This window comes from Narcine bancroftii, chromosome 4, assembly GCF_036971445.1.
Source record: "Narcine bancroftii isolate sNarBan1 chromosome 4, sNarBan1.hap1, whole genome shotgun sequence".
NCBI lineage: Eukaryota > Metazoa > Chordata > Chondrichthyes > Torpediniformes > Narcinidae > Narcine > Narcine bancroftii.
In genome coordinates this window covers 116,000,974-116,024,373 of record NC_091472.1, presented here as the reverse complement: position 1 = coordinate 116,024,373, position 23,400 = coordinate 116,000,974, and the positions used below count along the sequence as shown (strand labels likewise).

Below are 23,400 nucleotides of genomic sequence, written 5' to 3'. Positions count from 1 at the left end.
GAAGTGTAGGTAAGAAGCGGCTACGGGCTGCGTTCGTGAGGAAGAACAGATCCGGGACACTCTAGTCACAAGGGTCCGCTCGACGTACATGAGGCAGCAACTACATGAATTGGGTAAGAAGGACCTGGCTAGCCATGTTGAACTGGCCAAGCTCAAGAACGATGACCTTCCAGCCAGCGAGCTCACTCACCCAGAGGTCGACACCATCTTACCCACACAGGGCAGCCCAGGACGGTGAGTGAGGTGCATGGAGTCTTCAGGGACCTAGCCTCGATCAGGACATACCTCACCAGCTCAGCAACTCTATAGAGACTGTGAAGGTAAATGGATATTCCACTAAATGCCTAATTGACACAGGCTCCACTGAAAGCTTCGTCGACTCATTGACTGTGCAAAAATACAACACGAAGATGTATCCTTCCAATTACCGCATATTTCTCACATCTCATTCGCATGCTATGCATGTTGAACAACATTGTAAGTACATCTGTCATTTGAAAGGGGGAATTCTATAAATTTCGCTTGTATATACTTGATGAATTGTGTGCTCTGGTGTTGCTGGGTCTGGACTTCCTGTGTCATCTTAAAAGCGTGACCTTGGAGTATTCTGATCCCCTCCCCCCTGTAATGGTTCAAAATGGAGGGCCCCTCAAATATGAACCCTCATGCAGCCTCTCTGCACTGAATAATGACCCCCCTCCCAACATCTCCTCCCGAATCTGCCCCCAGACTGCAAACCTATTGCTACCAGGAGCAGGAGGTACAGCACAGCAGCCCGAGATTTCATAAATTCTGAGACACAACATCTGCTCGACGAAGGTATCATCAACCCTAGCACCAGCCCATGGAGAACGCAAGTGGTGGTGGTAAAAGGGGAAAACAAGTCCAAGATAGTAATTGACTATAGCCAAAGTATTAATCGTTACACAGTCCTGGACGCATACCCCCTCCCTTGAATTTCAGACAAGGTGAATGATATTGTGCAGTATTGGGTCTATTTGACCATCAACCAGCTGCCAACCTGTTCTGAGCACTGCCCATATAAAGCATTTGAAGGTGATGGTCGTCTCTATCAATTTCAGAGGGTCTCTTTTGGTATTACTAACAGAGTTTCTATCTTCCAGAGGAAGATGGACAGAATGGTTGATGAGTATGGGTTGAAGGCTACCTTCCCCAACCTCTATAATGTCACCATCTCTGGCCATACCTTGGAGGACCATGACACCAACCTCCAGAGTTTTCTCCATGCAGCAAAAGCCCTGAACCTCACTTATAACTCTACAAGTGTGTGTTCAGGACTAATCTGACTATCCTTGGCTACGTGGTGGAGAATGGCATGATTGGCCCCGATCCCAATAGGATGCGCCCCCTGTTAGAGCTCCCCATTCTCAGGACCATGAAGGCTTTGAGGAGATGCCCGGGGTTTTTCTCAAATTACGCCCAGTGGATTCCTCAATACACTGATAAGGTTCAACCTCTCTTAAAAGGCACTTCTTTTCCCCTCTTGGCCAAAGCCCAAAGGGCTTTTAACTACCTCTGGAAACACATTGAGAAAGCCGCCATGCACACAGTGGACGAGAATGTACCTTTCCAAGTGGAAAGTGACTCTTCGGACGTAGCCCTGGCCGCTACCCTTAACCAGGGGAGCAGCCCGGTTGCATATTTTCGCGGACATTACAAGGCCACAAGCTCCAGAATACATCAATGGAAAAGGAGGTTCAAGCCATTGTAGAAGCTGGGAGGCACTAGAGAGACTACCTGGCTGGTAGAAGATTTACGCTCCTCACTGACCAGCACTCGGTCCCATTCATGTTCAATAATGTCAAGAGGGGGAAAAAATCAAAATTGACAAGATTGCTTGGTGGAGGTTCGAGCTCTCCACCTAAATTATGACATTGCTTATTGGCCAGGAGCCCTTAATGACCATCCAGATGCCTTATCCAGAAGAAGCTGTGCCTCTGCACACACCAGCCAACTGCGGTCTCTACATAACGAGCTCAGCCAGCCAGTGGTCACCTGCATGGCTTATTTTGTCAAGGAGTGCAATCTGCCCTACTACGTGGAAGATGTCCGGGAAATGACCAGGTCTTGCCAGGTCTGCGCAGAATGCAAGCCGCACTCCTACCATCCCGCAAAGGCACACCTGATCAAGTCATCCAGGCCCTTCGAACAGCTCAGTATCGATTTTAAGGGACCTCTCCCCTCCACAAAGGGGAACACTTTCTTCCTCTCTATCAGTGATGAGTACTCCCACTTCCCATTCGCCATTCCATGTCCAGACACGTCCACTTCATCAGTCATAAAGGCCCTATATTCGATTTTCACCCTGTTCAGGTACCCCAGCTATATTCATAGTGACCGGGGCTCGTCCTTTTTGAGTAACAAAGCTACCTGCTGGCGAGGGGCATCATGTCCAGCAGGACTACTAGCTACAACCTCCAGGGGAGGTTTGAAAGGACAATGCCACAGTCTGGAATGTTGTCAAACTGGCCCTGAAGTCAAAAGGCCTTCCAGACTCATGCTACAGGAAGACCTTCCTACGGTGCTCCATTCCATGATGTTCCTACTATGTACCGCAACCAATGCTACTCCTCATGAGCTCCTATTCATTTTCAAAAGGAGGTTGGCATCGGGAACTACACTCCCAGTCTGGCTCACCACCCCTGGTCTAGTTCTTCTCAGGAAGCATGTGAGGAGGAAGCAAGACCGACCCTCCGGTGGAAAGGATGAAACTGCTCTACGCCAATCCCACATATGCCTATGTGGAGTACCCGGATGGCAGAGAGGACATTGTCTCCATCAGGAACCTGGCATCCGCCAGAACAGAGGGTCCATTATCTCAGGTGCCCTGTGAGCCACAGAGCTCATTCTCGCCACACCCAGTCAGGTCCTCAGGTGATCTGGTTCAGGAGGAAAATGCATCCCCCTCCACCGTTGAGCCAGAGACCCAGCCCACCTCTCCTCCCTCACAAGGGGACCGGGAGACTCAAGGAGTCCAAGGCCCCCCATGCTAAGGAGCTCCACCAAGATCTCCAGATCCCCGGACTGCTTAAATCTGTAAATTTGTAAATAACTGTATATTTTTCAACCTTTTTTTTCCTGAACCCATGTTTTCTATCTTCATTCACAGACCCTAAATTCTGCAGGAAGGGGTGAATAGTAGTGTGTTGTGCTGATGGTTGGCTCTGCCTCCTGGCTCCACTCCCATCTGCTCGCATATAACCCTGGTTTCCTGCCTAAACCCAGAACTGTTCCAGACTACTGTGAGACCGTACCCATCATTATAAGCTAATAAAGGCATTTGTTATCCCTCCAGTTGTGAGAACGTTTATTCACGCTACACTGTGATTTACAAATCACCCCAGCTTCTCACAGCTGACGCCACCACTTGTGTCATTCAGTATCTCCCAGCCTCCACTCTATCATAGACATTCCTTGTGTCCTCTCTACCCTCCCCCTGCCTTTACCTCAATCACTTGCTTTTTAACTTCTTGTTCCATTGACAGCTGTTAACCTGAAACATTCTCTTTTTCCCTCTACCCATGTGCTATCCAGAACTGCGTGTTTTGGTGAATGAGTCAATACTGCCCTGAGCTGTGTAAGACCATAAGATGTAGGAGCAAAATGCTGCCACCTTCAGCCCATCATCTGCTCTGCCATTCAACTCAAGGCTGATGTAACTTACCTCTCATCCTCATCCGCCTGCCTTCTCTCCATAACCTTTGACACCTTATTTATTGACAGCTATATTAATTTATGTGGACGCCCAGTCCACTTCTTTGACCCCAGGTGCCCTTCCATGCAACCGCAGGAGGTTCAACACCTGTTCCTACACCTCGTCCCTCACCACCATCCAGGGTTCAAACACCCCTTCTAGGTGAGATTCAGGCTCATCTGCACCCCTTCCAATCTCACCATCTGCATTTGGCACTCCCGACGTGGCCTCCTCTACATTGGTGAGACCATTGGCAGACTTGGGAATTATTTCACAAAGCATCTCCTGAGCTTCCGATCACTGCCATTTCACTTCCCTTTCACATTTCCACCCAACCTGTCTGTCCTAGGCCTTCTCTACCAAGGCCCAACATAGAGAAATAACACCTCATATTCCCCTTGGGCAGTCCACACCCCAATAGAATGAACATAGAATTTTCCAAACTACTTCTGTTTCCTCCCCTCCCCCCTTCATTTTGCCCTTTCCCACCACCCTCCTTCATCTGTTCCATCTGATTCAATCTGTCCTTCACCTCTTCCCAAATAGCTACCATTATATTATTATCATTTTTTTTCTACTGTCTTCACGTCACCCTCCAACTCCACACGACCCTCCATCTCCACATCACTCTCCAACAGCTGTCTTCAGCTTCACCCTGAAATGACTCATTTTTCTCTACTTCACGCTTCCTTTGAAATGTTGTCTCTTTCCCTCTCCTTTTAATTGGCATGTCCCAATCAATATCTCCTAACTCTGAAATTCCTTCACCCCTTCTTGGATCACCAATCCCATACAGGCCCGTCTGACCCTTCCCACCATGTCCTCATTGTGATGGCTATCCCATCCCTGCAGTCAATAAAACGATGACCATTCCTTTCCTCCAACACATGCTGTCCAATCTGCTGTTCCTCCAAGAGATTGCATTTTTGCTCTATTTATAAACGACTTTCTGGTTTTCAAAAATTAATTAATCTCTGTGTGGGATTGAGATTCTCTAAAATAAATAATATAGCATTCAATGAATTCCACAATGATCAAATTTTATTATTTTGAATATTTTTAAAAGATATTTCAGCTTCTACATTAATGCATTCCAAAATTCATTTAGCAGGATGCAGAAAATACAATCAATAAAGTATTTTTTCCTTCCTGGCCTACAGGGTGTGATAATTCTTCACTTCAATTGGACAACAAAAGATGACATGGTGTCAGCAAAAGAGTAATCGGCCAATAGCAGCTCACAAAGATTTCTAGGTTATTTGAAGGACATGGTGTATGGATTTTTCTTAAACCCCAGACCAATGTTCAACTGAGATTTCATCCCAAATGAATGCAATATATTTTAAATTTGTATTAAACATGAAAACAAACCCTTGTGCCCACCAAGAGTTCTTTGGAGGCAATACTTGGAATCTTTTACATCTGAGATTTTAATATCTTATTGAAAAGTTGGCATCTCTCTTTATGTAGCATGTTCTCCATCCAGTTCTGGGACTATCAGCCTGGATTATGTGCTTTGTCCTCTGCAGTGGGGCTTGTCCAACATAGAGCAAGAATCGATCTTTGCATGTGTACCTAATGAGTATTGGTAAAGGGCAATGTTGGTCACTGGCAGTACCAGCATGTAAAGTTCATTAGTTACAGTCCAGAAGCTTGGTGCTGTCCAGCTGTGGATTCACAGCACAGTCATGTGGTGAGAGTGGAGATCAAGATCAGTGGTCTTTCTCCAACCAATGCATTCCCTCTCTAGCAATGTTCACAGGTGTGTGTTACTTATCTTGGCACCATATCAATCTCCTTTCTGCATTCCGCCTTATTATTTTAAACTGGTTATTTACTGTGGTGTCATTGGTGAATTTGAAGATGAGGTTGGAATGGCATTTTAGTTGCACAGTGGTTGGTATAGAGGGAGTAAAGGAGGGGATTGAGTCCACATCCTCAAGGAGTGCCAGTGTTGAGTGTAGCCATGGAGGAGATATTGTTCCACAATTTCACTGATTGCAGTCTGCTTGGCAGGAAGTCAAGAATCCAGAGGAGTGCTGAGGCCCAGATCCTGAAGTTTGGAAATGAGCTTACTGGGGACTATGGTATTGTCTAACCCAGGTATCCTTGGCATGAGAGGAGAGTGAGGGAGATAGTGCATGTCGTGGACTTGTTTGTTGATGGATGAATTGATGGTTTCAAGGCTGGCAGGTAGAATTGATGTGAACCATGACCAACCTCTCAAAGCACTTCATGATGGTAGATATTAGATCCAGCAATTTTATCATTTAAGCCCATTCTTATGCTTTTCCTCAGCTCTTGTATGATGGTGGCTTCTTGGTGGGGACTCTGGCCTGTTGTAGAGAGGCATCCAATGTGTCCACCAGTTAATATGCAGCGCATCCCACTGATGCTACTTGACCAGCTGAGTTTCCCCAGCAGATTGGTTTTTGGCTTCAGTCTTGGCTGGCTTCTCTTCTGAAGGATGTCAGCCTTCTGGAAGTACAGCTACCACAGATTCTGTCCAATAGTCATTTCAAAAATTCAATCAAATCTCTCCATTAATAATGATAATCAATTTATTGTCATACACATAAGTACAATGTACTGATGCACCAAACTTCTTACTTGCTGCCACTTAACAGGTATTTTTAATAGAAAGCAATGCTTTTGTAATACTTTTGTTAATCACCCAGTGAACTGCCCCTTTTGATCATATTAAAGTCAGTCTAACCAATATGTGGACTTCAATTATTTACTTTGAACAATATCAATATACCAAACTCCTGAAAATATTGATTATATTGTGATGCACAGATCATGCCTTAGCCAGTCTCACAATGCATGCACAAACAATGTACACCCCACTGTTCTTGTTAGATTTCCTTTGGCTTGGCTTCGCGGACGAAGATTTATGGAGGGGGTAAAAAGTCCACGTCAGCTGCAGGCTCGTTTGTGGCTGACCAGTCCGATGCGGGACAGGCAGACACGATTGCAGCGGTTGCAAGGGAAAATTGGTTGGTTGGGGTTGGGTGTTGGGTTTTTCCTCCTTTGCCTTTTGTCAGTGAGGTGGGCTCTGCGGTCTTCTTCAAAGGAGGCTGCTGCCCGCCAAACTGTGAGGCGCCAAGATGCACGGTTTGAGGCGTTATCAGCCCACTGGCGGTGGTCAATGTGGCAGGCACCAAGAGATTTCTTTAGGCAGTCCTTGTACCTTTTCTTTGGTGCACCTCTGTCACGGTGGCCAGTGGAGAGCTCGCCATATAATACGATCTTGGGAAGGCGATGGTCCTCCATTCTGGAGACGTGACCCATCCAGCGCAGCTGGATCTTCAGCAGCGTGGACTGTGGTTAATAACATATCCACAAGCCTGCAATTAGACATTCCCTTGAACATATAATGGACATCCATTAAACTCCTCCTCCATTGGACCAAGCAACTGTGGATCAACAGCTTTAGCTTTTTAAATCTTTCAGGGTCATGGAATGGATATTAATGAGCTCATTTCATTTGGACCATTATTTAAACTGCACTTAATTCAATGCATCATCTCTCAGGTTGCAAAGGATATTGGAGACCTTTTAAACATTGGACCAGGTAGCACCCTACTGAAGTAGCTGGGGACTGGGATGAGTATCTGTCCAGCTTGATGGTACACTGAGGATGTGGGAAGTCCTCTCCCTGTCTCAGGACATATCAGTGCATTAGCACTGCCAGTGGATTAGTTCTGGTGTTCAATCTCTCTTAACATGCAGGCAAAATTCAGCCAGCAGTTTGCAGAGAAAACATGGGAAGCAACTGAATAACCAGTTTCTTTTTGGCAGTGCTGTTTGAGGGAGGTAGCCAAGGAGAATTCCCCTGCCCTTCTTCCAAAGAAACAGTCGAATTGTTTTCCTGAGAGGGACAGACACATTTTGGGCTAGTGATGGCCATGTAGCCAGTGTGACAGTCCTTCAATGTAAATGATTATATCTGGACTGGACTGTTACCCACCAAAATGGTGATAAATACATGGGATCGCCTCAATACATCTCCATCTCTCACACTTGTTTTGGCTTTCAACAGCTATGCTAACCTTTTACCTCACTCCCACCTCCTGCACTAAGCAAATACCCCACAATACACTTAAGATCCCCAAACCCATCAATTCCTGCCTTCAGCGCACGAGGCAATTCAAAAGATTTGGAAGGGACCCTCTGATTATTGGAGATGCCAGAACCAGGTGTCACAGCCATTTAGAAGGAGGACGGTGAACCTATGGAATTTTATACCGTGGAAGGCAATGGAAACCAAGCCATTAAATATATTCAAAAAGGAGGAAGTTATAGTTCTTAATGCCAAAGGTTTCAAGGAATACGGGGAACTGGTACTGAAGTGGTTAATTGTGTTGAATGGTGGAGTAGGCTCAAAGGGCCAAATGACCTCCTGTTGCTATGTTCTAAGTTTCTACAGTGCCACCAGGTCCTCTGACCACCAGCACTTACCCATCTCTCACCTGAAAAGGTGGGGAAAGGCAGCAGGGTACAGACCACCCTGTGAGAAAGATCAGCCTCAGCCTCCTGCAGTCAAACAATGCGTGTTCCTATCACCAGTCCTCCTTTCTGGTCAGGCTCCTGCTGCCCCTGTAGCCCACAGATTCCAATTTTACCACCAGGTTCATGACAGGGCGCTTCATCAAAATGATTTTACCAAACCTGCAATTGCTTCACCCAAACAGTCCCATGGCATGGAGACAGACCCACCAGCCCTGCTGTTCCATACTGAGCAATGTGCCCTCCTGCTGTAGTCCCACTGCTCCACATCAGGTCCAGACCTCTCCAATCCCCTTCTATCCATGGAGTTACCCAGGTGCAATGCACAAAATGCTAGAACAGCTGAGCAGACCAGGCAGCATCTGTGGAAGGCCACAGAGAGTCACCATTTTGAGCTAAACCCCCTCATCAGCACTGGTGAATATTTAATTATTTATCTTCTGATGTTTATCATGTCTTTGTGATCATTTGAACTTTTACCATTGTAATGAGTGTATGCGTGGTTGCATCAGATAGGAATTGCATCTATACATTGCACTTATGTACATGACAGTGACCTCACCCTGAACGTTGAACATTGACCACGTGTGAGATAGTTGAAGGAGTTCAATATCTCTCATTCTGTTGTTGATGAGTGTCTGCAGATGTTGCTGATTCTCCGGATGGGTTACCACAATGACTGAACACTCAGCACCCTCCTCATTGTCAACCCCGTCACTCCCCTGCCCTGCTCAGCCGCCACTCAGACCTGGAGCTGTTGATGCTCATCTCCTCGTGAAGCAGTTTCAGAGTGATCTGGATGCGCTTCTTGATCTGAATGCAGGAGCCACGCCCGACATACATGTAGAGCAAAGGGTTGATGCAGCTACTGGTGTACGCCAAGCAGGTGGCCAGAGGGAGGGAGGTGGTAAAATGCAGGTTGGTCATGGTGTGTATGAGGTACAGCACATGGAAGGGCAGCCAGCAGATGAAGAATGCCCAGATGATCAAGCAAGTGACCCTCTGCGACCTGCCTGAGGATTTCCTCCACCTCTGCCTCACTTTGACTAGGATGATGCAATAGCAAATGGTGATTATGGAAAAAGGCATCAAGAAGGCCAGAATGAACCTAGACAGCATCAAGTTTCTGAGGATATACTCCTTAACACTGTAGAAGCAAATGGTCTTCCCTTCCACCCCATCTTCCATGATCTCCCGGATCAGGAAGCAAGGACTGCTGAATACCGCAGCCAATATCCAAACCATCAATGAAACTCCCAATGCCATTTTCACTGTCCGATGGTTCTGGGACCAAATTGGAAAGGTGACAGAAATGCACCTGTCCAGGGCAATCACAGTCAAAGTGAAGACACTGGCAAACATGTTGAGCTGGCTGCTGAAGCTAAGGAATTTGCACAAGAAGCTTCCAAAGGGCCAGTGCAGGGCCAGAGCCTGCTGAACAACAGTAAAGGGCAGCAGAAACGTAAAGGTGAAATCAGCCACAGAGAGGTTGATGATCCAGATCATACTGACCGTCTTCCTCACCTCGTGAATCACTACCCACATGACAAGCCCGTTTCCAGAAACCCCCAAGAGGCAGATGATGCAGTTTAGCACCACAGGGAATGAAAACCCTTCCTCATTATTCAATTCATCTGAAGAATATGTTGGGTAGGAAAATAGGGACAGGTAGTCTTCGTACGACATCAGAGGAGTCATCATCCTCATCGATCTGGCATCCTGAAAAAAAATTAAAAACAAGTTTGTTTTTCATTGGGAACTGCGAGAGCAAACTTGCAATGAGAAGAGGACTGGGTGGGGGTGGGGTGGGAATGTCTGAGATGCAGGGAGAAAGTCTGAAGTGGAGGGGGAAGGTCTGAAGTAGGGGTGTAGGACTGAGATGGGGAAGATCTGAGCTGGAGGAAAGATCTGAGGTGGAAGAACAAGGTCTGAAGTGAAAGGGGATGGATTGAGTTGGAGGGGAAGGTCTAGAGGGGGAAGGTCTGGGGGGAGGTCTGGGGGGAAGTCTGGGGGAAGTCTGGGGGAAGGTGAGAGGGGTATCTGGGGAGGTCGGGGGAAGGTCTGTAGGGAGAAGGTCTGGGGGGAGAAGGTCTGGGGGGAGAAGGTCTGGGGGGAGAAGGTCTGGGGGGAGAAGGTCTGGGGGGAGAAGGTCTGGGGGGAGAAGGTCTAGGGGGGAGAAAGTCTGGAGGGAGGTCTGGGGGAGAAGGTCTGGGGGGAAGGTCTGGAGGTGAAGTAGATCTGGGAGTGAGACAGAAGTGATTGAATGAGAAGATATGATAACTCAAAGTGATAATCAGACAAATAAAGAAACCAAAAATGTGTTGATTGTGGTGTCTCCCACTGATAGGAAAGCAGCAGTGTCAGCTGTGGATACCTGTTCATCATGTTTTGAGCTCTTTCAGTATCTTTGCCATGAGAATCATTCTAAACTCTGACTAATTATTGGAGAATTCAAATCCTGCTCAACGGTCTCTAGCAGAAAACTCTGGGCTGCAGAATTGTTTTACTTATTCAAGGACTGTGAGCTTTGCAGGCTGATTAATTATCTGCCTCACACTACCTTAGAGGAATATAGAAATAAAAATGCGTAAGGGAAATAAAAGAAGGGTGCAGTGGGGTACCCGAAGAGTCAAGGGATCATACTGCACAGAACCTGGTCCTTAAGCCCTCATCCAACTATACTAACCCCATTTAACAGCCTGTGTCCAACCATGTTTCATTCAAATACGTAACTGGTGGGAGAGTCTCTTCCTCCACTGCCCTCAGGTAGTGCATTCCAGATTCCAACCACCATCTGGGGGAAAAGTTTCCTCCTCAGAATCACTTCAAATCACTTACTCTGAATCCTAACCCTCTGCTGTCTGGTGCCAGCTGTAAACCTGAACTCCTGCCTGCTCTCTCTCAAGCACAAAAGATCCTCAGGCACAATTTTAACAGATAGTAGGAAGCCTCTCTGTTGTGAATATTTAATCTTGAATCATGCCCACTATTTCTCATTCCATCGCTAATGTGGGCTCATGCACTCCACGGCTCAATGTCTGACCTTTCCTCCATCTGAGTCAGGCTCCCAGCTCTTGGCCAGTGGAGTCTGTGGTTCCACTATCATTACTCCTTGCTGAGAAGGCCCATACAATGCTGAGAATCTCCATCATTTTCAACAGATAGCCCCCAAGAGGCATCTCAAAGAAGGAGAGTGGGAAGGAGGAGAGATATTTGAGGAGGGATTCTGCAGGTTGGCCCTCTGGGCAACTGAAGATGGAGCCAATAACAGTGAAGCAATGGATATGAAGAATATGGAAATGGCTAGGAGCAAAGGAAGGCTGGTTTCAGGCAGAGGACCTGAAAGGATCAAGGCAAAGCTGAGACCCTTGATGGACATCCCCTCAAGAAGGCAGGCATCATTGTAAAGGACCCCCCACCCCCATCACCCTGGTTACAACCGCTTCTCACTGCTACCTTCAGGTAAAATGTACAGCAGCCTGAAGACCAAAACGTTAACTATGTCTGCCATGAATACTGCCTGGTCCACTGAGTTCCTCCAGCATAAACCTAATCATAAACTAGCTCAGGACCATCAAAACATATTTATCTAACTAGCTTTGATAGTTATCTCTTTTTCTGTAATTGGGAAGGAGTTCCTCCAGCAGTTTGTGTTAAGCTGTATATAAAATTCAGTCTGAAGACAAACCGGCTTCAAACAATGTACAACCACTGATTCAAGAATGTTCAAATTCCCACACTAAAGTCACTGTGGCAGTTTAACAAAATGTAACCAGGTCACCCCTCAAGGGGCTTACGTGACTCCACATTTGGTTTTGTGTTTCTGGGAAGTCCCTTTCATTCTGTTCATGACTTGCATCGGTGTCTCTTCACATAAATGGCAAAGGTGTTAAAAGCTCAGTAAATCTCTTTGTATCTTCAGATCTATTAACGTTTCTATTTTTAACCAATGTGATCAAACACAAAATGAGACCTCTGCATCTGGCATTTAGCAGGTGCAGTTCTCACATCGACGAGAGCACATAACAGTTGGACTCCCTCAGTGTGGATATGCATTTACATAAATGTCTATGTTGATAGGCATGTGCTGTGACTGCATGTCTTTCTATATGTGAACATCTGTGAACAGAAGTGGATTAATCTGCATGTGTTCATGGTGTCAGGAATTGGCCCTTCAGCTCATTGTGTCTATGGCAATTATGGAGACTGTCTGCACCAGTCCCAACCACCTCCCTCTATGCCCTGCTCATTCAAGCACATGTCCGGGTGCCTCTTAAATGTTTTTACTGTTCCCACCTCCACCATCTCTCAGCCAACTTCACTTCAGGGAACGCAGACACAGTCTATCCAACCTCCCCTAATAACTCAAGTTGTCCAATCCAAGCAACACCCTTGTTAAGCTTTCTGCGCCCACTTTAGTTGATTTGACTCTTTCCTGTAGTGTGGTGACCAGAACTGCATACAATATTGCAAGATGGACAAACCAATGCTTTGCACAATAGTAATATGACTTCATAACTCTTGTGCTCAATGGCCCGATCACTGAAGGCAAAAGTGCCATATGCCTTCCTCTCCACACTGTCTACCTGTGTTGCCACTTTCAGGGAATGATGAACTGGTATCCCAGGGTCTTGTCATTCACCATGTCTACCCTAGTCTCGTTTAACTTCACATTCATCAGAGTTAAATTCCATCTGCTTTCTTGGCCCACTTCCCAGCTGATCTACATCTTGTCCCACTTCCCAGCTGATCTACATCTTGCCCCACTTCCCAGCTGATCTACATCTTGGCCCACTTCCCAGCTGATCTACATCTTGTCCCACTTCCCAGCTGATCTACATCTTGCCCCACTTCCCAGCTGTTCTACATCTTGGCCCACTTCCCAGCTGATCTACATCTTGCCCCATTTCCCAGCTGATCTACGTCTTGGCCCACTTCCCAGCTGATCTACATCTTGCCCCACTTCCCAGCTGATCTACATCTTGGCCCACTTCCCAGCTGATCTACATCTTGCCCCACTTCCCAGCTGATCTACATCTTGCCCCACTTCCCAGCTGATCTACATCTTGTCCCACTTCCCAGCTGATCTACATCTTGCCCCACTTCCCAGCTGATCTACATCTTGTAACCTTAGACAATCTTCTTCACTTTCTATTGTGCTGCCAATTACGGCATCACCTGCAAACATTAATTGTGCCACCTCCATTCTCCTCCAAGTCATCTATATTGTTGACAAACATTAGTGGGCCCAGCAGCAATTCCTGTGACACACCACTGATCACAGGCCTCCGCTCTAAGTCCCAGCCCTCCACTTCCACCCTATGCCTCCTACCACCACTAATTCTGCATCCAATTGGCCAACTCACCATTGGCTCTGACCTTCCAAACCAGCCAACCATATACAGCCTTACTACACTCCATGTAGACAATATCTACTACCTCTTGGTATCCCTCTCTCACTATCAATCCTCTTGGCCACCTCTTCAAAAAACTGTCAAATTAGCGAGAGGAGATGATCTCCTACTTTTCATTTTGGATTCAGTTGCCTCCCTTCCCCATATGATGTCATAACTTTCAGGATATAAATTGAATTTGCATAAAAGTGAACTTCTTCTGTTGAATTCTCCAGCATCAATGTATGATGGTTTTCCTTTTAAAATCGTTAAAAGCCAATTTACCTATCTTGGTATTACAATTACAAAGAATCATAAACACCTTTTTAAGGAGAATTATCTTGCTACGTTTAAACAAGTGAAGTATTCTCTGACCTTAGTTGGTCATATAAATTCTATTAAAATCATTCCAATATTTGTTCCTAAATCATTTTTTGACTTACTTGGACTTGGCCATATTGTCTTAATAAAGTTCTTCTACAGAGATCTAAGAAAGTTGATGGTATGGTTCTGTCTAACTTTAGATTTTATTGTTGAGTACGTTTTGGTCTTTTTTTCATAATCATTCTGACCACCCTTTGTGGGTATCAATGGAGGTGAATTCCCCCCAAAATTTTGTCCAATGTAGCACTTCCTGTCTCCTCACTCCCACTTTCAACTAAGTTAATGGACAATCCTATTGTTAAACATTGTGAGCATTTTGTCACAGTTTAGAAAGCCGCTTTGCATTTCATAGTTTCTCTCTTTCAACCCCCATGGTATCTAATCGCCTTTTTTCAACCTTCTTTGCATGATGCTACTTTTCAGAGATTGTGTAGAGAGGGGATTTGAAGTTTTAAGTATCTGTTCATTGATGGATATTTTTTATAATTTGAGCAGCTTTCTGTTAAATTAAACCTGCTCACACCTCAATTTTTCAAATCCAGAATTTTCTTGATTCACAATTTTTTGATTTTCCAAGAGAGTCTAAATCAAATTTTGTAGATGAAATTTTTAGTTTAAAACCTTCTCGTATTATTTATGAGCTTTAAAACACATTTCACTAGAATCCTTTGGTGGCCCTCTTCAGAACAATGGGAGAGAATAATTTTTCTTTGTCCCTGGTTCAGAGTTGCGCTGTTCCTTTTGCTTCTCCTTTGGTAAGGTGTGCAATTTTACTTAAATGGAAGGAAGCTGCCCCATCAACTGTCCTGTTTGAACATTGAAAATATTTGTTATTTAATTCAGACATAAGATTTCAGACGCTGTGGGGATCATTTATGACTCACTTCCTTACTTTATAACTTTACTTCAATGTAATTGAATTGTCTGACTCGTGTCTTTTCCATGTTCTTTTTTATAGATATTTTTTATTTTCCTTCACTTTTCTTCTAATGCTAATCAAATCGCACCGAGCAACTTTATTAGGGAAGGGGACAGAGTTTTCTCTTTTTTTGTTTTATTTCTTCTTTTTTTTTTAATAATTTCATTCTTCCATTTTTATCTTTTTTCTTCTTTTTTTTAATATATTTTCTGGATTATGAGATGAAAATATTTTACAATTTACAGGTGCTTTTGATATACTGATTGTTTTATTAATTAGACGTAATTATTCATATCATCCCATTGTATTTTATTATTATAAAATCTTTATTAAAATCAATAAAAATATTTTAAAAAGAAAGAAATTAGTGAGTTGAGATTGCCCTTGCCACGCTATCCCTAACCAGTCCTTGCCTGGCCAAATACAAACAAATGGTGTCTCTCAGTATCTTTTCCAATGATCTTCCCACCACTGGTGTAAGGTTCACCAGCATGTTTTCTCTTGCTGCCCTTCTTAAATAAAAGCACACAACCAACTGTCCTTCAGTTTTTTTGGAACCTTGCATAGCTAATAAAGGTACCATATTTCTGCCAGGGCATCAACATTTCCCTCTTGACCATGACTGAAACCCTTTGTCCATTCACAAGGAGGTTGGTTCTGTGCTCTGGGCTCTTTGGTACAGGTTGGTGTATAAATATTGGTCATTAAGAAGGCCAAAGTAACAGACGAGTTCCCACACCTTTGGCAGCACTCTCCTACTACAAGGATGTAATAAAAATAGAGGTGGGGAAAAATTTAATGGTTGTGAAGTAAGTTTACATAGATTGGCAAAACATCGTAGACTGAGGGGTCTGTGCTGTGCTGTAATGTTCTATGATGAAGGTCACTATTTTTCTCTCTCTCTTTCCCCCTGCCCTTTTTTATTTACATCTTGAAGGAGATCAAGAGGCATTGAGGACAAAGATGCAGCGAGAATCGATATGCTCTAGGTTTTTGGTGAAGGAATGGAATTAGGAGCAATGTAGGAGACCAGAGTTGGGTTAAGGAGGGAGGTGAAGAGCAAACCATTCCATTCCTTCTCTCCCTCTCTCCTCCCAACACCCATCACTTCCCCTGTGATATTCACCCATCCCTAACACTGGTCAGTTGTTTAACGACTTATCAAATGTCAGACCCTACCCCCAGTCCCAGTTCTCATCTCTCTCCATGGACTCATTCGTCACATTCCTACGATTAGTCTCCAACCCTTGATCATTCCTGACTCCCTTTATTCCACTGATATCAGCCATCCTTCAAGCAGACAAAGCTCTGGGATTCCTTCTCTTCTCCTATACTTCTCTATCTCACATAAACCCACTTACCTGACTCTGCTTGGTTTTGTCTTGTTCTGTGCATTGTGGCGTTTTACTGCATTAAAGGCATGACAGTAGCATAGATTGTTGTCAGAGATTTAAATGCTTTCCCACTTCTGATGAAGGGTCTCAGCCCAGAAATATCAACAATTTCTCTCTCCACTGATGCTGTCTGACCTGCTGAGTGTTTCCAGCATTTTCTGGTTATGTTTAGATTACCAGTACACAGGGTTTTTTTTAATGTTCACTGATGCCTGGCGTGACCTCATATAACTAGGCATTGTCAGACCAGAACACAATATCAACCCAACATTTACAGTTACAGGAAAATAAGTGGGGAATGGAGTTGCTTGGAGTGCTGGCATACACTTGATGGGCAGAGTGACCTGCATATGTGTCACAAAGAACAGTGTGAAGTACATGAGCTATCCATAAAACAGGAATGTGAAATCTAAGTTAGGTTAGAGAGAATTAAACAGAGAGCAGCTCGAAGGTCACCAGATGAACTGCAAGAAAAGACGATCAGTTGCATGATTTATCACTGGCTCAGCAGATCACTCCAGAATTAAAAGTCATCCAAGACAAGACAGTTGTCCTATCTGAAATTGCTCTCAAAGATTGTGTAAAATTGTACAAGATCAGAATTGGTTTAATAATAATTGAGTAAACACTGAACCTGCTCCCAATCTCCTGCCAATTCAAGTTGTATTACATGTCAGAATCTCTGCACTGGCTGCAATTCCAACAGTTCTGGGCATGCATGACAAGTGGTTGACTGGAGGATCTGTACAGAAGGTGAACGTCTTTGTTAAGGAAAGAGTTTTTCTCGCAGGATCAAGGTACGGTGGTTTGCTTCAGGGAAAGCGATCCCCTCAGCTGACTTTGACAAGGAACTGAATCACTGCCCCATTCTTCCCGTCTTTGCAACTCTTACCTCCTCAGAAGCTGATCGTAGCCCTCACCTGGCCTGCTTTCACCCTCCTCACAAAGGTAGACTCCACTCACTGTCCTGGTCAATTCTTCGAAAGCTCCTTTAACTTCACCATCTTGTTGCACCTCAGCACATTTCAGAATGCCGCCCCCAACTCCTGCCACACTTGCTGCTCCCTGACAATTCCCAAACCCTGATTCTGGATCTCAATCTCAACCCCATATTCCTAATGCTTATCCTGGACAACATAAGCCCACATTCCAGCCTTTCAGTATAGATCACAGTTCCTGCTGTGATACTTCCCATTCCCTGACACCTTCCTCATCGACCCCGCGAGATCACACTATCATCATTCACCATCAATAGAAGACTTGACAACTGGAAGACAAATCAACGAAACACCATTTTCTTGGATAAGCACATGTTTCCTGGACATAAATAAATAAAAGCCATAAACTGACACTTACCAAGCAGAAATGGGATTGCAGCCGTGCCTCAACTCGTGGGCATGTAAGTGAAATGCTAAGCCTGTTGGCAAAACTACAACTCACAATTATTGCTGCTCACCACTGATCCAGCACACAGCAATAGATCAAGCAGTCAGCCAGCTCTGGTGGAGAGAGAGACAATGAAGAATTAGATCAGGAAAGGTTCAACAACTAGATCGAGGAAAGTATGTTGTAAAACACCGGAAAGGGGGAGGCGTGGCAAAAAAACCAAATATATATCACGGCAGATTTGAGAGGGTGAATTTATAACGAGCACACCCAGCAGACTGCAGACACAAGACTTATTACTAAGAGGATTGACAGTGGACAGACAATGGCCACCATTGAAAGAGCTCATGGATAAACTACCTGTACAACAATGGTTTAATCTTGCTTGGAAGAAAAATGAAGCAAGCCATAACTTACAGTTGTATTGTATCTGAAGAGGAACAATATAAAATGTCCAGTTGATGAATAGATTGGATGAACATACAGTCTTGCCCAGAGTAGTGGTATTGGTAACCAGAGGACATAGTTTAAGGTAAGCAGGTGGAGGAGATTTAACAAGAGCCTGAGGGGGTAACATTTTAATGCAGAGGGTGGTAAATGAATGGAACGGGCTGCTGGAGGAGATGGTTAAGGCAGGTACTATTGCAACGTTGAAGAAAAAATTGGATAGATACATGCACGAGATGGGTTCGGAGGGATATAGGTCAAATGCAGCCCTAGTGGGACTAGTGAGGGTGGAACATTTTGGCAAGAGTGGGCAAGTTGGGCCTGTTTTCAGGCTGTATGACTCTATTACCAATGATCAAGCCTGAGGATTGAGCACAGTGCAAGATTCAACCAGTGTAATGTCCTGTGGTGCAGCAAGCAAACACAAAACACTAGAAGATTGTACTACAGGCTTTAATCAGCTCAAACTCTGTACACACCAGTTTTAATATCTTTGCTGGCTCTACATGTGCCTGGCTGCCCTTGGCTGGCTCCATGTGTCCGACTGACCCTGGGAGGGGCCGGTCCCAGTCTATATACAAGGCTGGTGATTGACAGCCAGCCAGGTGGGGCCAGCCACCTAGGTTGCCTACCTGCAGGTACAGAGGTTGCTCCCTGCAGTAGGCTGGTGAGAGCGCAGCCAGTGTAGTGGTTGTATCACCACAACCAGGGAGGACAAAAAGATTCTCGAGGAGAAGAGAGTGTGAGAGTAAACTTGCAGGGAACATAAAATCTGACCATAAAGGGTTCTATAGATATATGAAGAGAATTAAAAATGAAGGTCCCTTGTAGTCAGAAATGGGGATTTATAATGGGGGTCAAGAAAGGGGCTGAACAATTAAACACCTACCTTGTGCCTGTCTTCAAAATGAAGAAAAATAGAGACCAGAAATGTTGGGAACATGGTGTCTGGTCAGAATGAGGAATTGAATGAAATCAGTATTAGAAGGGAAATGACTTTAGGGATTAAAGATTGATAAATCCCTGGGATCACATCATGTGCATCCAAGAGTACTGGAAATGATGGAAGTAGTTCCAGAACCGATGACCGCCTTGCTAGTCATTTTCCTACATTCATTAGGATCTAGAACACGCATGTCAAACTCGGGCCCGCGGGCCAAATTTGGCCCGCGATATAATTATATTTGGCCCGCAAGATCATTTCAAAAATGTATTAGAGGTGGCCCGCTGGCCGCCGCGCCAGTATAGCGCATGCACAGTAATACAACAAATCCCAGAATACATTGGCGTCAGCCTGCTAATCGCCACCTCCTCTGTTTACGTTGCAGGGTCTCACCGTGGACTCTGGTTTTGGGGCCTGGCCAGTGTCAGGGGAAGCCAAGGCTGCTTCCCAGCGCCCGGAACCGGAGGCCTCGGGCCTGACCTCGCCAGGACCATTGCCCACTCCCCCTCCCTGCCGCAGGCCGATGCGCGACTCACGGTGACGGGGCCGCTGATCCGCCGAGATGCCGCCCTGCAGCGAGAGCCGATGCCCCTGCAGTGTTGTTGTCCAACCCGATCGCCCGCAAACCCCGCCCTCCCGCACACAGGCCTGAGTAAGTATTATGAACTTTAATCTCAGAATAAAATGATCTTCCAATAGTTTCATGTCACAGTGATAAATATATTCCTGGTTAAAAATGGTCCTGCACCTGGATACAAGCTTATTAGGCATAAAACTTGAAAAGTGTGTAAATCAAAGGATATCTGTACCAATGGAAAAAGGGCATGGCAAATAACCCTGCTAGAGTTCATGCCCACAATCAGTCACCCATTTGATTGTTTCAGGAATCATGTTATTCTCCCACATTCTCAATAGCCCTCAGATTTTACTATTCGACAGCACACTAGCAACATTTGACAAATCCTCTATAGAGAAATATTATTTATTGAATATTTTATTTCTCATTTGTTAATGCTTCTGGAAAGAGTTTATCCAAAACTATTATTAAACATTTATTTTAATAAGAAAAAGTTTAACATTACATATGTTGAAAGAAGAGAAAACATGCAGATGTTGTTGAAAATTTTCAATAAATATTTAGTTCGGCCCTCGACTTAGTCCAAGTTTTTAATTTTGGCCCTCTGTGAATTTGAGTTTGACACCCCTGATCTAGAACACTTCCTGTGGATGGGAAGGTAACTGGTATAACCCTACTCTTTAAAAAAGGAGAGAGGGGGAAAATGGTTATACAGGCATCAGCCAAAGGGAAAATGATGGAGAGACCATGAACAATGGACCAGGGGAGGGTGAATGGATTGGACAAAGTCAGCATGGACGAGCACAGGAAATCATGGTTGAGAAATCTATAATGGGGGGGGGGGGGGGGAGCCTATCAAGTCGAGTAAATGAGATAAAATGAGAAGGAATGGTGGAGCTGGACTTCCAGAGGTATGAGGGAGCGAGGGAACTTACAGGGAGAACTGGGGAACTGATGGAATACAGAGGAAGAATAAACTGAAATGAGTGGTAGGCCCTGACTAGTGAGTCACCACGGGGCAAGCACCAAGACCCCGGATGGTTTAGGAGAGAGGATTAAATGTTATATCTGTAGACGTCACTAAATTGGGTGGGAGGGTGGGCCTTGGGAAGGATGTAAGAGGGCAGGCAAAGGGTCGACTGGTTAAATGTGAGGCATCCATCTTTGTGGCAAAAACAAGAAGGAAAATTGTTATCTAAACAGTGACAAGTTGTGAGGGTGGGGAGGGGTGAAGAGGAGGTACAATGAGACGAGTACTCAATGGTAAGCAGTGCAACTGAGGCAGGCAGGCAGTTAAATAGGGAAATAATACTTCAGCCAATGACCCCGAGTGGATTCAGCCCTAGGACCAGAGATATCTTGCTGCCACTGCAGAGACCTTGGTGAGTCTGTACTTTGAGCATTAACATCAGAAATAGGAGCAGGAGTTGGTCATTTGGCCTGTCGAGTCTGGTCCCCCATTCAACAAGATCATGGCTGATCTGGCCATGGACTCAGCTCTCTACCTACTTGTTCCCCATAACCCTCACTTTTCATATTCTTCAAGTACTCTATCTTACTGTGTGTTAGATATATTTAATGTGACAGCTTCTAATGCTTCCTTTTGTTCATCTCTAACTTGTCTCTCACTTTCAGAATTATATATAATTGCTGCAAGAAAAGTTCCAGGCAACTCAATCTCTCATCATTGACTAACACCCACATTTCTGGAATTAACCTGATGAAACTCCTCTGCACTCCCTCCCAAGCCAGAATAAGGAGACCAGAACTGCACGCAGTGCTCCAGGTGCAGCCTCACCTGTACCCTGCACAGCTTCAGCAGAATCTCCCTACTCTTAAATTCAATCCCTCCAGTAATGAAGGGCAACATTCCACTTACCTTCTTGATTACTTGTTGCACATGCAAACCAATTCTTTGTGATTCATGCACAAGCACTCCCAGGTCCCTCTCCATGACAGCCCACTGCAATCTTTCACCATTAAATAATAGTCTGATCTTCTACTTTTCCTTCCAAAGTGGATGACCTTACATTTACCGATAATAGACACCATCTGCCAGATCCTTCCCCACTCACTTCACTTATCCATATCTCTCTGCAACCTTTTCATGATTGGTCTCCTCACGATGATCTTGCAATGGATAGAGTGAGGGTTCAGCAGACTCCTGGGGTGGCAGGACTGATGTCAGCAAGAATGAATCAGAATCAGAATTTATTGTCTTGAACAAGTCATGAAATCCAGTGTTTGTGGCAGCATCACAGTGTAAACATTCAAATTATAACCATCTTACGACATTACTATTAAACAAAAAGTAAAGATAATCGAGCACGAAAAGTAAGGCCGTATCTTTAGCTCATTGATTATTCAGGAATCTGATGGCAGCGGGGAAGCTGTCCTTGTGCCTCATGTAGGTCCTCAATGTTGCAGGCCAAGTTAGCAACCCTTTGAAGTTTATTCTCGCCATGAGAGTTGGTGCCTCCATACCAGCCAGAATGCTCTCCATGGTACACCTGTAGAAGTTTACGATGACCTACCGAATTTCCTCAGACACCTCACAAAATATAGCTGCTGGTGAGCCTTCATTGTAATTGCATCAACATGGAGGCTCCAGGACAGATCCTCAGAGATGTTGACACCCAAGAAATTGAAGTTCTTTACCCTCTCCATTACTGAGCCCTCAATGAGGGCTGGGTTGTGTTCCCCTGACTTCCTCCTGAAGTCCACAGTCATCTCTTTCATTTTGCTGACATTGAGTGCATGATTGTTATCGTTACACCATTCAACAAGCTAATCTATCTCCTTCCTGAATGCTTCCTCATTGCCATTTGTGATTCTGTCAACACCTGTGGTGTCATCGGCAAACTAGCAGATGACATAATATTCAATGGAATGCAGAAGAATGAAAGGGTTTCTTGCAGAAATCTACAAAATTCAAACACCTGGACAGATTAGAGGCAGGAAGGATTCTATCAAAGGTTGGATATTGTAGAGCAGGAACACAGCCTACTGATAAGGGCTACATCAGATAGAACTGAGATATGGACATATATCTTCTCCAAAAGAGCATGGAACCTTTGACAGGAACCTCTGACACAAGACATCCAGAGGAGGTTTCTCTTCATACATACAATTCCTCAAGCCTGGACCTCCATGGCTGACTTGATTGTAGCCTTTACTTCTCACTCCTGTCTACCTAGTGAACTTCCAACTGCTTGTTTATCAAGAGTTTATCTCCCTTTACAGTATTGTTCTCTGCTCATGTTACACTTCCCAGAGCAAAGGGGAACACATTAAATCAAGGCATCAGCCTAGGACTAGCAATGCAATCCACTCTAAACTGTCAATGCAGAATGCACTCAACCAGCTATAGGCTGTGCCTGCAATGTGGGGGGGATATCGCAAGAAGCAGAAATGGAACAGCAACGTGGTCACTGGGCCACTGAGTTATTACTAAATAACAGCTCCTCCAGTTGCTGCACATTTATCATAGAAACATAGAAAATAGGACCAGGAGGCCATTCAGCCCCTTCAAGCCTGCTCCCAGCACCTTAGCACGTACACGATAACCATATAACCATATACAGCACAGAACAGGGCAGTTTGGCCCTACTAGTCCATGCCGGAACAAATCCCCACCCTCCTAGTCCCACTGACCAGCACCTGGTCCATACCCCTCCAATCCTCTCCCCTCCATGTAATGTACATTCCTTAAATTCCTTAAATGTAAATA

General features: G+C 44.9%; 1 protein-coding gene across 1 annotated transcript; it reads right to left on the bottom strand.

Annotated features, from left to right (window-relative positions):
• Window positions 1-8,941: 8,941 nt before the first annotated feature.
• Window positions 8,942-9,934, bottom strand: LOC138762383 (chemerin-like receptor 1). Its single transcript, XM_069936150.1, has one exon. It carries the CDS (start codon window positions 9,932-9,934, stop codon window positions 8,942-8,944), a length of 993 nt encoding a protein of 330 aa, XP_069792251.1.
• Window positions 9,935-23,400: the final 13,466 nt, after the last annotated feature.

What these genes read in the sequence shown, in the direction of transcription:
- LOC138762383 (XM_069936150.1), bottom strand. Translation starts at nt 9,934, where the DNA reads ATGAGGATGATGACTCCTCTGATGTCGTACGAAGACTACCTGTCCCTA.